Source organism: Martes martes, assembly GCF_963455335.1.
Source record: "Martes martes genome assembly, chromosome: 16".
In the NCBI taxonomy this organism is placed as follows: Eukaryota; Metazoa; Chordata; class Mammalia; order Carnivora; family Mustelidae; genus Martes; species Martes martes.
The window spans coordinates 30518905-30535453 of NC_137904.1; the positions used below are offsets into that span (position 1 = coordinate 30518905).

The window sequence follows — 16549 nt, forward strand, 5'->3', positions numbered from 1 at the left end:
TGCTGCTGTGCTGGCCAGTGGCCCACACTTGGACTAGCAAAAGCATAGCACACAGGATCGGGTTCTCCAAACTCATCTCTGCCTCTTACATCACTCCCTGCATTCACTTCCTCAGCCATGAAACGAGAGCTAGTAAGAGTTGCCTTGCCTTCCTCTCTAGGAGTGTTGTGAGGATTAAGGCAGTTGAAAGCACCTTGTAAAGGGTAAAGCAGGATGCATTGTAAGGGATTATTGTCATTTTTAAGATTTCTACACCTCATTGCTCCTGCTGTGTGTTCCTGCAGCTTCTCCTCTTTTCCCTACGTCCTCCCTGGTTTCCATGCCCAGGCTGATGATGAGTCAGTGGGAGCAGCCAAGGCTGAACAAACATGTGGACATGTCAAGGCAGGAATGACAATTCCCAGGCACCCTCACTGTTTCAGGTGTGGAACAAGCCATGGACACACCTTGTGCGATAAAGTCAAGTAATACCATGTTGAACCCTACCACCACGCTCACCCCCATGGGCCGCAGGACCAGGAAATGAGGCCAAAAGTCAAGGAAGCCCTTGTAGGACAAGGGGCCCAAGCCAGCACTAGTTAGGATTTCAGCAAAGTCAGTCACCAGCCTGCCCTGTGATCCCATTTTGGCACCTGCCTCAGGCCGCCATGATGATATTTCTGTAGTGCCGGTTTGTTCACTGAGGATCTATCTTCACAGAGGGTGCCACAACTACCCTGGGAGGCAAGAAACTGAAGTGACTGTCAACTATACTTCAATAAAAGAAAAAAAAGTAAAGAAACTAAGGTGACCGAAGCAAGTCATTTCCCCATTGGGAGCCTCGGGAGCCTCATCTATAAAATGGAGTCAACAGTATCTGTCCTGCCCGTGGTACAGATTGCTATGGTCCCACAGTCACAAGGAAATAACTGTGTGAAAATGGGCACCGATTCTGAGGAACCACATGAGGTATTATTCTTCATGAGGGACCCTCCACTCCAGTAGGCTCTACCGACTGCCTCTACGTGAGGAAGATGCCTGCCTTCGTGTTTGTACCCAGACATCCCCCCCACCTACTGTGGCATATCTTCCACCCACATCAAGCCGCCATGACTGATGGAAACCGTCCCCGACTACCCCAGCTTTAGTGGGTGTCCCCCATTGTCCAAACAGTGCTGTTTCTCATCTTGCTCCTCTCAGGCCCTGAGGCCAAGTCTTTGGTGAACAGCTTTGTTGTAAAGGCCTGGAAAGTAGGGATCCTGTTATATAATATACCCTGTGTCAGAATGGCAGGCCAGGCACAAATCTTCATCCAAGACCCCTGCAGCTGAAAATCTGGTTCAGCTTTGCCCCTTGGAGTGAGAGCTGTTGGGGTTTGGTGGCAGAGAAAAGTGGAAGGCTGACCACACACTACAAATGGAAATGCCTCTTGCCCAAGCTGGAAACACCATTTGAAAGCCCACGTGGTTAGGTGACTACCAAAATAACAAAACCAAAACTTGGCAGGGCATCAAACCAGTCAACTCTGGGACCAGCAGGACATCCAGGACCTTCCTTCAGCCCAGAGTGGGTTCCTCCCTTCTTTCCCACAGCTACTGCCTTGGGGGCCTAGAGGAGCAAATGGTGGTAGGAGCCACTTTGCCCACACTTCTCTCCCTGGCCTTTGAAATTCCTGAGGCCAGCAGGGGCCCAGGCCTGCAAAATTGGGCCTGCAGACATGTCAACCAGCCCAGGAAGCAGAGAGGTCTCATCTGAGGAGATGCAGATCCTCAGAGAAGATCAAAAATAACCCAAAAGGACAAGCCATGCATGTCTGTGTGTATATTGAGTTTCACATCTGAAGTCCAGTCATCATGCTAAATCTGATGATTTTGAAACATCTTCTTTAATTAATAAAAACAGAAGACTTCTTAGCCCCAGGTTTCAGACTTCAAAGTTCTCCTTCGTGGAGAGCCTCAAATTTGACTTATTTGTGGAGTACCGTGTCTCTTTAAGACAAATACAGGATTTGTTTGGGTTGGGTTTTTTGTCCGGCCTCCCAACTGCCCAACTGCAAGAACCACTTAAAAATTCTGCAGTAGGAAGGCTCAACTGGATACCCCCTTACTGGTCCTGCAGCCATATTTTCAAAATGAAAATTCGGCATGAATTTTAGTGGGGAAAAGTACAGGCCTTGGACCTAGAATCAGAATCTTGACTGTAGCCTTGACATCATCATCTTGAGCAAAATTTTACTTTTCTTGGCCTCAGTTGCTTGATCTATAAAATGGAAATGTCAGTACCAACCTCATAGACTTGCTGGGGCAATTTTAGTGAGGTAAGGTATTATAAAGTGGCCATGCCTGGCACAAAATAAACAATAAATGTTAGTTCTCTTGCCTTCCCCCATATCTGATGTGATCACAGGACTTGTTTGGGAGCGGGACTGTTCTGGAAAACCCATTTTGTTTGCTCATTTGTGTTTAGAAATAGAGTTCCGTGAAGTTTTTCCATTGAAGGAGATGTTGGAATAAAAAGGAGATGTTAGGTTCCCGAAGATATAGTTTGTCTTGTGGTGTATTCTGAGCCTTACCCTAGGAGTCCTGTAACAGAATGCCGTGTGTAAATTTTCTTCTCTCCACCCTCAGAAGCAGGGCAGACCATCCTGCAGGGAATATTTTCATTGCAGTCTAGCTGCAAAACAGTTCTTCTCTTCCCACTTTGAGGGGTAGAAATCTTGATGGTTTCTGTTTCAAAGCAGAGGAGGAAAGTTCTCTGGGATCCTGTCTGGGAAATGCCAGTGTCAGCCTGACTTGGAAAGCTCTTCTGTCTGAGGCACCTCCAGGTCTGCTGTGAGTGGGGAGCCCATCGAAATTCTCCTTTTTGGGCCCTGCAGTGATGACTGATCTCCTGGGCTCCCAGGCAAAAGGCAGGGGCCCGGCTCAGTGACCTCCTAATGATGTGTGAGGGGCTCAGACATTCCTTGGCAATCAGGAAAGGGTGTCTCCTAGCAAGCTCTGTCCTGTTTATCGAAAGGCTGAGGGCTGGGGTGGCCGGGCAGGACAAAGATGACAGGTAAAGGGACTTGATTTAAAAATGGAGTCCTTCCAGCGTTGCTCTTCTGGTCCTTTCTGGACTGTTGTATGAAATTTGTTCAGAGGTCAAGTTGTTTCTGCCGTTTTCACACACACAGGTTGGTGCACATTCCTGACATAAATTAAAAGGAAGTATGTCCGATGTACACAGGGATGAGTCAGCATCGCGTGCGGCCGGCCATGGACACTGGGACAGGAGTCAGATGCAGGCCGTGGAGCTGCAGTCTCCCCCCCGCCCCCCAGGCGTGTCAAGACCAGGCTCAGGGGAAGCCCTCCGTTCAGATGCTCCTCAGGGGGCTACTGTCTGCGTCCCAGCGCACGTGTTTCTGGCACGGGCCTTTTTTTTTTCTCTCTCTTCTCTCTCTCTGCTTTTTCTTCATGTTTGTTGACTTGCTTTATACTGGTTGCCAAAGTTACAGGAAACACATGGATGGGTATAAAGTAACAGGAGAGTCCCCAGTAACCCAGCTACCCACAGGCAACCATGATTAACGCTTCATCGTGAATTTTTAAAAAATGTTTGTCTACGCTTCCTTTACATTGCTCGGTAATAGTAACTATACGATTTTGTTCTGCTTTTATTTGACATGATATCTTAAAGAATTTCCCCTATTATAAACGTGGTTTTTTTGTGACTACCTAATATTCTGCTGCAAGAAGGAAGTATGATTTACCTCACAAATACCTTATTTTAAGGCAGTGTTAAAGTGGCAAGGGGCATCTTTATGCCTGAGGGTTGGTTAGCATCTTACTTACTTGGGCTAGAATTCTGGAGGTGGAATCCCTAGGTCAGTGGTTGGAAATGGTTTTAAAAGGCTCTTAGTACGTATTGCCAAATTGCCCTTCATGGGGTTTATAACAATAATATTCCCCACCAGCACCAGTCCGTCTCATTCTATCCTTACCCTTACCTTCTTCCTTACCCTCATTCTGTCCTTACCCATGTTGAGTATGATCCTGTTTATTTATTAAACAATTTAGGGGCTGAAACATCCCCCTCAGATGTAGGGAGAGGTAGGGAGATCATGAGGATGGAAGGGAGCTAACCTGGGAGCTAAAAGCCACCTGGCCTGCCCTCCTGTGCCCCCTGCAGGCATCCTCAGAGAAGTGGGGGCCACACACCCACTTCTGTGCTGTGAGTTCCCATCAAGGGCCTTTGCTGTGTCACCACACAGAACCACTCAGCTTTAATGATGGAGTCTGCACACCAGTGTCTTTGGCCTAGTGCCTGTCTTCTGGCCTAGAGATGTCCCCAGATCACTGTCTTCACTTTCTAAGCCTTTCTCAGAATCCCAGCGCACCTCTGAAGAACTGCTCCTGTAGTCCCACAGTAGTCGTCCATGTCCGGGTGGCCCTGTGTGACTTTACCTGACACTCTTTCATGCACAATCTGATCAGATGCTCACAACAGCCTGGAAGACAGATTTCATGTCCCTGTTCTCTAAGTGTATTCCTTTCCTAGGGCTGCCATGCCAAATTACCACAGCCCTGGTGACTAAAAACAACAGAATTTTATTCTCTCAGATTTCTGGAGGCCGGAAGTTCAAAGTTAAGGGTCAGCAAGGTCACACTCTCTCCAAAGGTTCTAGGAGAGAATCCTTCCTTACCTCTTCCAGCTTCTGGTAGCTCCCAGCGTTCCTCGTCTTGTCACAGCATAAGTCTAGTCTCTCCACCTCTGTCTTCACATGGCCTTTTTCCTGCTCTGTCTGGTGATTTTCCTCTCCTTTTTGTCATAAGGATTCCAGACACTGGATTTAGGACTCACCCTCATTCTAGGATAGTCTCATCTTGGATCCTTAATTATGTCTGCAAAGACCCTATTTCCAAATAAGGTCCTATTCTGAGGTGGGCATATTTTGGGGGGAAAATGCAATTCAGCCCACTACGGCAGGTAGAGAAACCAAGGTCCAAAGAAGCCAAATGACTTTCCCAAGGTCATAGAGTGAGAAAATAGCAGGAGATGGCATGTGAACCCAGGTCCGACGCTTACCATATACCTTTAATAAAGAAAGAAAGAAAAAAAGAAACCACTTACAGTATGAATGCTTAATTATGTTTTCTGGTTCATAGATAATGAAATATGGTACCTTTTATCCCCAGATACATCAAACATCATCTCACCATTGCTCTGTTAGTGTATTATTATTAATTACATTTGAGGCTATTCATGCCAGTGTGATGAACCCCTATTGTGGGAGTTACTCATTTACTGTCCTTGTGGGAAATGGGGAAATTAAGACCTAGAGTGTCCAGAAAAGTTAATGGAAGAAGTCCAATTATAACCTTGGTATCTTGAGTTGTGGTCTGTCTCCTCCTCTTGAAAGTATGAATTGTGATCATACATGGCACTTGTGAAAGCAGTTGCCAAAACAACTATTTGGTTAAACTGAAGAAATCTTGGTGTCCGAGTTACTGTTGAACTCTTCTCCTCTGGCTTAGGACCCCTTGATATGTTGGCCACACAGGGCAGTCTGTTCGTGAACTGTGATGAATGATGAATAATCCCTTCCCAGCCGTGGCCCCAAGGGCCTGGGAGAACAGATGTGCATAACATCATCACATCTGGCACGTCAGCATCTCCTGGCTTGCCAACATCAGCAAAGGCATTTCTCTGCTGCTGGTACCTTTCCTTTCTCTTGCTCAATTTACTTCTGACCTGGAGTAACAAATCCTTTTCTTTTTTAAATGTTTTATATATTTAAGTCATCTCTAAACCCAACACAGGCCTCAGACTCTCGACCCTGAAATCAAGAGTTGCATGCTCTTTTGACTAAGCCAGCCAGGTGCCCCAACAAGTAGCAAATCCTTTAAAAGTGACCTAACCCCAGGGCACCTGGTGGCTCAGTCGGTTGAGCATCCAGCTCTTAATCTTAGCTCGTCTTGATCTCAGGGTCATGAGTTCAGGCCTTGCATTGGACTCCACGCTGGACATGGAGCCTACTTTAAAAACGTAATTATTTAATTTAATTGAATTTGAAAAATAAAAATGACCTAAACCCAAACCCCACAGCCAAATGGATGAATATGGGATAAAGATGGCACACTGTCACAAGTTTGGTAACCATTAGATAATCTGAGTCATAAAAGATTGCCGGGGTCTAGGCCCCTTTGCTGTATACTATGTCTGTGGCTGTGGGATCATGGTTACCTTGGGAGCCACCCTAAGGAATTGAGAGGGACAGAGAGGGTTCCCATATTCTTTCCCCTTCCCACAGTGAACCAGTTTGTGTTAGTCACAACACAGTGCGTATCGACATAGTAAGATATGCCTGCGGCCACATCCAGGTACCAGATAAAGCTAATGTCCTCAGCCTGTGCTTATGTGAACCAGCCTGAAACACAGAGAGGAGCTTTCCACCACAGGACCAGTCTCCAGCTCTGTTGAGTAAGCTAATTTGGAGAACAGACAAGGAAGCTCTCTGGTAGTTGCTGCCATCCCACCTAGAACCATTTCTTAGTTCTCACAGACATCATCATTTTCGTGAGTGCTCACCCAGAAGGGCTTGTGTTTAATGACAACTTTTGCGTCTGCTACCTGGCCTCGCGGGAGGCTGGAAATCTGATCGGCAGCCTCTCATCAAAGTCCAAATTCTGGGCTAAACCTGACTAAGGCACGGGGAAGGCTGTGCCACATCTCCTAAATAGCTAGGGTGTGATTAGACACTATCAGCTCTGAGGAACACACCCCATGCCCCCTCTTTCCCTCAGGCTCCGTTGCCCCCCAGCAATGGTATACAAAAGACAGAGCACATGTTCCCCTAGGCTCCCCAGGAGCTGCAGGCTTACCAGCTGTCACAGCATGTCTTTAATGGGTTTGTGAAACCCAAGAACCTGACCCGTTTCTCCTCTGGGGAAAGAGTGTAACACAGGATGCCAAGCTGGGAAGCAGGATTCGGGAAGCTCACCTGTATGAGCCTGGCTCTCCATGCCATCCAAGGCAGATTGTTTGGTTCCTCCAATTCCCGGGGTCTCCAGTCTAAAATAAATGCACAGAGGGCTGTAGAATAATACCGTGACATTTTTATCTGCTCCCTTATAAGCTCCTTCCTTCCTATTATTTCACTTTAGCTCCCTTTTCTGCCTACCTCCAGCTTATTCTTCCCAATCCCGGCCCTAGATGTTTAGGTACCGGGATCCTCCTACCCAAAAGGTACTGACTCCAAAGTTACTGTCAGATTTCTTAGATGGTCTCAATCAGTTGATAATCAAACATACCTTGAGTAAGTGTGATGCACAAAGTCCTATACTTATTACAGACTTATGGGTTATGGAGGAATCCATGCCCTCAAGGAGCTTCTAAAGTAGGTTGGAGAGCAACTCATGAGGACAACATAAGGCAGGTTGGGAATGACACCATGGAAATGATCTCATTAACCTGGGATCCAAAGATGGGCTTCAGAGAACCATACAGAACCGTAATCACTTTGGAGCATTTTATGAAATTGCTTACATAATTTTATGTATGCAAACATACATTTTTGGGGCAAGTTCAGAGCTTTCATCAGCTTCATCCAAAAGGTAAAGAACCTGCCACGCAAACAGACTTTGTGGAACAGCTCTCATTATAACTCGGGTGGTCACTCAGGGTTTCACCAAGCAGGTGAGACTTGAACCAAATCTTAGAAAATGTTGTGCAGAGAATAGCAGGGTGGGAGGCTAAAAGAAGGGACTCCCAGAAGGCATCAGAGCAAGACTGTCACATCTAAACCATGGCCTTAAGTTACCTCACCTCTCTCCCTCAGCCTCAGTAAAATATAAATCTGTAAAATAGTGACAATTGCTGCTTCTCAGTTTTGTGAAAGACCATGAACCTTTTTTTTTTTGGCTCACTCTGTATCCCCATACCTCAGTGCTGTGCTTGAGTCATATCATAGTGGATGCTAATCAGTATTTGAGGAATGTGTGAGTTAACTGAAATAAATGTGAGGGGGCTTTGCAAACCACAGAGCATTGCTTCAGCAAAAAATCTACGTATATTTTGTGCTTCTCGAACAGCCTGCACTAAGTGTCTTCTCTCCCTTGAAACTGACCTTTTCTCCCATAATGGGACTCAGAGGGCCAGCCCATCTGATGGAGCGTCTCACGACCGACCCGATGAATGATAGCTGTGCCGACAACGCTGACACGATGTGCAGTTGCCTAAGAGTGCAGAGATGACCTCACTCTCCGAGGGCTTGGCCTCTTAACCCCAGCCCTTGCTGACACACACACACCTGCAGCTCTCTCTCACTCCGGGCCCAGAAGAGTCCAGGAGCTCCTTTGCTGTCCTCATCCACACTGGCCAGGGTAGAAGGCAAGGCCAAAGAAGGGGGCACTGCAGAGTGTCTGTGCAGATTCCATCCAGCACGATAAGTCATCTCTGGGACTTCTCAGGACAGTAGAGACAATCCCATGCTCCTCTTACGGACACTGTATCCCTAGCCTCCTGCCCACACCATCTCAGCAATGCCCCTGTGAAGAGAGAACAGAATAGATCTTCTGTCAATGTTTTTTCCCTCCTGTGTGCCATCCAACAGACAGGATGACGTGTCAGCATTACCATGATACTCCAAAGAAGCTGGGCTGGTTGGGAGTGGAAAAGACTTTTTAAAGGTATTGGTTGAAGGTGGTAAGAGCCCTCAACAAGTTAGGAAAGATAGAGGTGATTTCTCCCTATGACAGTTCTCCACTGGAAGGGGGGAAAAAGTAAAGTAAGACGAAGTCTGAGAAAGAGACAAACCATAAGAGACTCTTATCTCTAGGAAACAAACTGAGGGCTGCTGGAGGGGAGGGGGTGGGGGGATGATGGGCATCAAGGAGGGCATGTGACCTAACGAGCACTGGGTGTTCTTTCTGTGCAACTGATGAATCACTAAACTCTGCCTCTGGAACTAGTAACACCCTATATGTTAATGAATTGAATTAAAAAAAAAAAAAAAGTTCTCCACTGCAGATGCAACTAAGAGAAGTAAAGTGTAAACCGACAGAATGAAGTCCAAGCTAAGAATTAGGAGCCTGTGTTCAGGGTCTGTCACTTAGAGACCTCGAGCATGCCGTTTAATCCCTAGGAGCTTCCAGCTCCTCTTCCATAATAATTGTTAACAATGGCAGGATTGGGGATTCTGGGTGGCTCAGTTGTTAGGCGTCTGCCTTCAGCTCAGGTCATGATCCCAGGGTCCTGGGATCTGATCCTGGGGTCCTGGGATCAAGCCCCACATCAGGCTCCTGGCTCAGCGGGAAGCCTGCTTTTCCCTCTCATACTCCCCCGTGTGTATTCTCTCACTATCTCTGTCCCTGTCAAAGAAATAAATAAAATCTAAAAAAAAAACAATCTCAGGATTGTGATCGGCAACATTTATGATGATGCTTCCAGTGGTATAAAGTTGTACGTATTTGCTATTACTAACATGCACGTGAGCACCCCAATTATGTGCTGGGGATTGATTGTACATTCATCTAATCCAACTCTCACAACAACCCTATAGGGTTGTACTGTTTTTCCACTTTCATGGGTATGGAATCAGAGGCTCAGAAAGTTAAAGAACTTGCCCGGACCCACGCAGTTAATACATGTTGAGAACTTACATTTGAGTCCAGCTCTATTTCTATTCTCCACCAGCTCATGATTTCTTTTTCTCGTGTCTACTGTTGTTTTGTCCCTAAAATACCACGTGCTCCTCTGGCCTTTACCATCTGTTGTCGACCAGGCCTGCCTTCTTACCTGCACCCTTCTTGTCATAGCATGTTGCTGGCTTATTTTGTTTTCTTCTTCCTCTTGGCTCCCGCTGTCTGCTCAGCTGCCCTGACCTCTAAGAACGGCGTGTACTAACACTGACTGAGCACCTTTTAGGGACAGGCACGCTGCTCTTGTGAAGTGACAGAAGGTAAGGGCATCCCCATTCTTGAGACAGACTCTGAGACATGTCTGTCCATAAGAAAGCTGTCACCACAGCCCTGAGGTTACAAGGGGGGGAGTGTGCAGGTTTTATTACTAACTCCCTCATCTGCTGGTCATCAGAGGTGCAATGACGCTGTAGCTCTTGATCTTGTTGGCTAAGAGTGGGACAGCACCAGGGGAGAACTCCGGCTCCTGGCAGGAACCTGGCTTAACCTTCCATTCCTTTGAGGCAGGGTTATTAGTTCTACTTCAGAGATGGAAAAAAAGAGATTGAGGGACTTACCTAACATCACTTAGTGAGTGGGTCATATGTCATCAGTGACATATATCAGTATGTCACCAGTCCTTAGGGCCTGGCCACCTTTAAATTGTTGCTAATGCTCTCGGGGGTTGGCTCTGGGCTTGGTACTGCCAAGGCATGAATGCACAGTTCAGACCCTTGGAGGGCTGATGCTCAGAGCACCTCACCCCCACCACTGGCTCCTGGCTCCCCAGATCCGTCCTGACCCTGCTAATGAAGAGAGAAGGTAGTATCAGGCAGCTCCCCATTCCTGGGTCCCACCTAACAAGCCGATGCCCGGCAACCCAGTCCCAAGGTGGCCTCTTCTTGGGGAGATACATTTGTAGATGTTACCCATCCTCCCAGCACCAGGAATCTTCCCTACAATTAGGCAAGAGATAAATCAAAGCCAAACTTGGCTGATGACATTCAGGAGCCAGTGGTGACCCTTGCCACACATATAAATCCCAGCGGGCTGGCCAAGGGCCTTTGTCTGGTCAGAAGAGCTCAGGATTATCTGGCCCTCTTTGCTGATGTATGGAGTCACCGGCTGTCGGAGTGTTTACTAACGGTTATCACCTCAATGCTTTGGCCATTATCGGAGGCAGGGCCGCCTGCCGGGGCTGGGGCTCGCACCCTCTCTATTACCACCTGTCATTGGCAGAGAGTGTGTGCTGACGCTGCCCAGTCCTGCCCGCCTGGGGAAGATAGTTTCTGACGGCTGATCAAAGAGGAGAAGCAAGGCCTGATAAAAAGTGTGTGTTGTGCGTACTTTTAACTTTAGGAAACATCGGCATTTGCATTTTTTCCCCATCTTCCTGGTGCTGGCAGGAACCAAGCCCAATAAATGCAGTAGATTCAGTTACCTAATCACTGGGAAAATGGTATGTGCTTAAAGCAACGGAGCATGACGATAATCTCCTTCCAAGAGAGAGTAGACAAACTAAGCTTTCACAGAAGACTTGCTGTATAATAGAGGGGAAGAATTTAAATTTAGACTTTGAAGTGATCTTGCACCTAAAATCTCATCTTGGCACCGAGCAGAGTGCCATGTATGTCTTGGAATTGGAGCGCACCTTCGGGTTAAGGAACAATTTTGGCTAAAGATTCTATCACCCAGCTCCGTTGCTGGTGTCCCCCAAATGGTGCCCCTCTTGTCCGTCTGTCCTTGGGCAGCTGGGGGACTGCATGCGGCAGAGTAGAGCAAGCTCCAGATTGAGGCGTCAGGTGATGGGAGTTCTTGAACCAGGTCTGTCACAAACCTGCTGTTGGATCTGAGCCTCAGATGTAACATGAGGAGGTTGGGTACAGGTAAGAGGATGGAGTGGGATGGAAAACTTTTTTGAAGTTTTAAGCTATGTACCCCTTTTTTTAAATGATCTATTAGGGGAAGGCCTATTGCCTCAAAGAAAGAAAAGTGGAGGTGTTTGGGTTGAACCTGGCCAAGAGGTGCTCTGCCCTTGACCTGTTTCTGAGGTCTTTTTCCTGAAAATCTGCCCTGTCTGATCTCGCATCATGAGCTGCTGCCCTCAGCACAGGTTTCATGGTGGTGTCTCCTCCATCCAGCCTGGAGAAGAGCTGAAACGGACCATGGCGGGGGTGGGGGTGAGGTGGGGGCGGCTAGTGGCGGGTAGACAGAGGAAAGGCCCGCTCTCTGAAAGCACACACTCAAGGCCGGATATCCCATGTGTGCCGCAGGTACCTTTGACCGGAGCGTGACCCTGCTAGAGGTGTGTGGGAGCTGGCCCGAGGGCTTTGGACTGCGGCACATGTCCTCCATGGAGCACACAGAGGAAGGCCTACGGGAGCGGCTCGCCGATGCCATGGCCGAGTCGCCGAGCCGGGACGTGGTGGGATCCGGAACAGGTAAAGGTGGCCTCGCACTTCCAGCCTGACGCGGTCAGGACCGGCACATGTTGGCATAGACCTTCTCTGGCAGGAGAGGGTGTGTTTGTTCTAACCGAGTGTTCCTTTGGTCAGCACTCTGACTAGCATCAGTTTGGAAGTCTCTGGTCTTGGGAGAGCCCTGTGTGAAGGAGTGCACGGGGACCCGGTGACCCCTCGTACATGGAATAATACATACACAAATGCGGTGATAAATGCAACTGTGTTGTACATGTGGCTCCTGGAAGGACACCAACTCCAAGGGAAGGGACAGCTGTGGAGTCCCTCAGTTCTCAGCAGCCCTAAGACACGGAATGGGAAGGCAGCTCACCTTCCATCATGCTCTCATGCTCGAGGCTTTGTGGATTAGCAAGTAGCAGTGGGGCCTGCCCACCTGGAGGGAGCAAGCGTGAAGCAAGGCTGGTTTGAGCCCCCAAGCAACTCTTTCTTCTGCTGCCTTTGCTCTTGCACTCTTGACTGTGAGAGGGCTCAGCAGCCAGAGCCCGGGGCAGCTTCTCGAATCTGTAGAGCAGTCAGAAGACGTCCTTAGAAGATGGGTGAGCCCTGTGCCAGCAAGCAGCATACATGTGCACGTGCACGCACGCATGTGTCCACACGCAAATGCACACACACGTACACAGCATGCAGTCAGGAAAGACCACGATGCTCCCATCACCGCACAATTACAGCACAGCCTGCCGCTCCTTTTCTTCCGAAGCATCTCCTCATTCTCCATTCCTATGCAGCTAATGCATGCTCTAGCCCAGCTTTTAGGCCCAAGAACGACTGCCCAGCAGGCCTCTTCCCCACTTCCTGTGGTCAACAGGAGCTTCCTACTGGGTTGAGCAGATCCTGGCTGTGGGCCTTCCCACTCTTGCTTGCCCAAGGCCTCTGGAGACTATTCTTTACTGTGAAGATTACCGCCCCCATTGCACCGGCCTACCTGGGAAGAGGATCCCAGCGAGGAGAAACTTACAACCTGGGGCAGGAATCAGGATCAGCAAGATTTAGAGAGGCAAGCATTTTTAGCAGGGCTTGAAATGCCCAACGTCATCACATGTCTGTCCCACTTCCGTGTGGATCCTCCCCATCCCCTAGATAGTCAGCAGTTAAGCCTTTCCCTCTCTTCTTCCCCTCCCTTCTTCGCCTCCCATTCAGTCCTCCTGTTCCCGCGCCAAGCGGAGAGAGACCCACCTTTCTCCCCTCCACCTCCACAGCATCAGCTCTGGGCCGACCCACAGTGCTTGCGCCATCCTGGGCAAATGGACAAAATGGATTCAAGGAGGGAAAAGAAGGAGTGTGCCTGGGGATAGAGAAGTGCCCTACTAGGCTGCAGGAGACAGCCATCTCTGAGGGCCAGCCCCCTTCCCCACCCCCTGCTTCCCTGGAGAGAGAGGAGATGCAGACCTTGGAAGCAGCAGCCAGCCGTGCCCCCTTCCCTCGTGCACACACATGCACAGACATGTGCACACCATCATTCTCCCCATCCTCCAGCCCTCCCAGCTCGTGGATGGTAGCCCACTGTGCCACTGTTCTTTTCCCTGCATCTGCAGATGAGGTGAGCTCTGCCATTTACAGAGGCTCTGACCCCGTTTTCCTTGGAAGTTCGCAGAAGAGGGGAAGCTTTTCTCTTTCCAAAACTTCCCCTTAGCACCGCCTTCCCCCTGCACCCCTCGGGCCCCTGCCAGCCCCTGCTACATCCACCAGAACCTGGTGTCACCAGACTCACTCCCCAGGAGCCACCCTTGCCAGGGCTCGCATGGCTCATGGGCTCATGGGCTGCTCTCCTCAGACAGCACTTGGAGCCCCTCTGCCAGCAAGCAGATTTAAAGGGGTGCCGGGTCCGGAGCTGGAGAACTTCAGCCTGACGCAAACAGTAACCTGAACAAACCTGGCAGCAGTTCATCTGCCAGACAGCTGAGGGATTCAGGAGTGTCTTTGTGGCCTTAAGCAGGTTTGTGAAATTAAAAAAGAAGAAGAAGAAGAAGAAGAGATGAGAGAGGAAATTAAAACTGCATGACCCACAGGTCAGAAAATAAGAGATGCCCTTCTTGAGCAGAGGAATTTCATTTTCCTCCCCAAACTGTCACCAAAAGGGATTCATTTGGGGTTTTTTGACCATATTAAATGTATCAGTTTTTTAAAATCTGCCTCCATTTGAAAGGTCAGTAAGTAAAGTAGTTTTATGGAAATTAACTCGTTTCCCTCTGCCATTGCTGAGAATCAGTTGTCCCATCGTGCAACTCCAGTTGAAGTGCCAGGCTTAGTGGTGCAGCCGAGGGCCTCAGAGGAGCAGCCCTGCACACCCAGGAATGGCCTGGGACAGGCGGTGTGACTTGGATGCGAATTTCCAGCAAGCCTCCCTTTGCCGTAGCACCCCGTCCATCTCTGTTTTCCCACCACCCTCCTCCTCTCAGTGGCTCACAGGACCTACACATAAGGTGACAGTAAGTGTTTGCTGGTGTCAGGTACTCCAAGGCACCCGAGATGATCAATCCTCTAGTACCTTCCAGCAGGCACTTTGTGTAGTCTTGCAATCACGACCAATGGCCTCTTTAACGAGGTGTGAACGGAGCATGCGCTCGTGACCCCCCAACACTGAAGCCCATTCTAGAGCGTGCGTCACTGTGATAACAGGCTACGCTAGTGACATGCTGGGAATTGTTTACCAACCGGCTCTCCAGAGGGAAGCAGGTAGGCCCTGCTTGGTAGCATTTGGACATTTCTGTAGTATAAAAACTCTAGTTATGGCCAATGTCAAGCCATCAATATGGTGTCATTTGGCTTGCTGAATTCCTGAAAATGTCGCTGTCAGCCAACTTCAGCACCTCACCAGTAAGCTGTACCATAGGCAAGTTAGCTGTGCCCCAAAAGTAAAGCAAAACCTTTTTTTTCCTTTCTTTCTTTAAGCCTTGCTATTCCAGGAGTGGTTTGGGAATCCGCAGCACCCTCTGTCCCTGGGAGCAGGTTAGAAATGCAGTCTCGGGCCCCACCCAGCCCTGCTGAGTCCATGCCTGCATCCTAATAAGATCTCTATGCACATGTTGTGACAAGGTCTGTCTTTAAACATGGTTCATCTAGGAGGCAGGTGTTAGTTCTGTCCTCCATGGGGGCTGCTGACCAGGTATTCTAACTAGATCACATGTGTGATTTGCAAATTTGCTCTAAAATAACTGGCCGAGTCACTGTCTTGCAGTATCAACACACCCCTTGCCCAGTCAGCCTTTCATTGTCCCCGTTCAGCAAAACTCCAAATCAAGGTCAGTCCAGTTCTGCTCTGACACTTAGGTTGCTGAAGGAGAATCCCAAGTGATTCACATTGGCGCCTCTACAGATTTCTAGCATTGACTCTCCAGTGAGCCAGGAGAGGCCTTCTCTAATGTTCTAGTAGCCCCTCCTCCTGTTCTCAGTTTGTGCTCATTTTTTCCCACAGAATCCAGCAACCAGCACTTAGAACAGAGTCTGGTGCATAGTAGGCCCATGGTCACTATTTGCTGAGTGAATGAATTCTGCATCCAGTCCAGAAGTGAGCAGTTCTGCCACAGTCCCTGCCTCCTGCTGTCGCTTCTGGCCTGATTTCCTTCTCTTAAGATTCCACAGATCTCTAGTCCCGTAAGAGTTTATGTTTTCTTTTTTAATATTTTCCCTCCATTTTTGCTTTTTTTTTTTTTAATATGGTACATGTGCTCAGTCCATCATTTTGAAATCACTCTTTTTCCTTCTGCATGGCTAGTATTTCAGACTCCCCCATTCTCCTCAGGTCTCTTACCCCACCACCTTGTCTCTCACTCTCAGAGAGAAAATGGTGGTCATTGTTCAAGAGATCTCTTGACTCCACGCACCCAGATCCTAGCCGTCCTCACAACAGCCTCCTGTCTGCTCCTGTCGTAGAGGAGGCACAGTCCCGGCCTCCAGAGCCTGTCCAACCACAACAGCTGTTTCCCCAAAGTCACCATCAGACCCTGGCTTTAGCACCATGAGCCATGCCCCGTGATCTCGAGGTGCTCTCCTGTGGCTCCTGTTCTGCCTCCCTCTCCTGGTTTTTCTTCTGCATCTGGCTCCTTCTCCTCCCTCGACTTTCTGGATTTTCCTTCCCTTTCGGCCTCAAGTATATTTCTCAAAGCCCTGCCTTGGCCTTCTTCCCTCACCCTCAGTCAGTACAGGGCAATCTCCTCTGCTTCTGGGGCCTCCGTTACTACCTCTAAACTGACTAATTCCAAATAATCTCCAAGATGGCTCTTTCCTGAACTCCAGAACCATTCATCCGGGCACCTACTGACATTTCCTCTCCCCCAACCCTGGCCTTGTCCGGGTCCACCCCATCTCACTGTGTACAGAGCCCTTCGTGACCAGCTGCTGCCCTGTCTCCAGACTCCTTTCCTACTGCTGTTGCCAGCTCCAGCCAAGCTGAACTCCCCGGAGGGTCCCTGAGCACACGTGCTCTCTCTGCCCGCC

The 16549-nt window shown here is 48.9% G+C and overlaps 2 protein-coding genes across 5 annotated transcripts in view; one reads left to right on the forward strand and one right to left on the reverse strand.

The window, feature by feature from the left end:
• The window catches only part of BCAS3 (BCAS3 microtubule associated cell migration factor), a 581171-nt gene that overhangs the window by 545590 nt on the left and 19032 nt on the right, over positions 1-16549 (forward strand). For all 4 annotated transcript variants that reach the window (XM_080825313.1, XM_080825315.1, XM_080825314.1 and 1 more), the window contains one exon: positions 11909-12076. In XM_080825313.1, the coding sequence (XP_080681439.1) occupies positions 11909-12076 (168 nt within the window). The remainder of the gene's footprint in view (positions 1-11908; positions 12077-16549) is intronic.
• Positions 3417-16549, reverse strand: part of LOC308356387 (uncharacterized protein) — a 39053-nt gene continuing 25920 nt past the window's right edge. The window contains exons 2-4 of the mRNA XM_080825319.1: positions 8267-8504; positions 6959-7029; positions 3417-5050 (exon numbers count right to left, since the gene is read on the reverse strand). Coding sequence (XP_080681445.1) covers positions 4936-5050; positions 6959-7029; positions 8267-8410 — 330 coding nt within the window. The 5' untranslated portion in view covers positions 8411-8504 and the 3' untranslated portion in view covers positions 3417-4935. The remainder of the gene's footprint in view (positions 5051-6958; positions 7030-8266; positions 8505-16549) is intronic.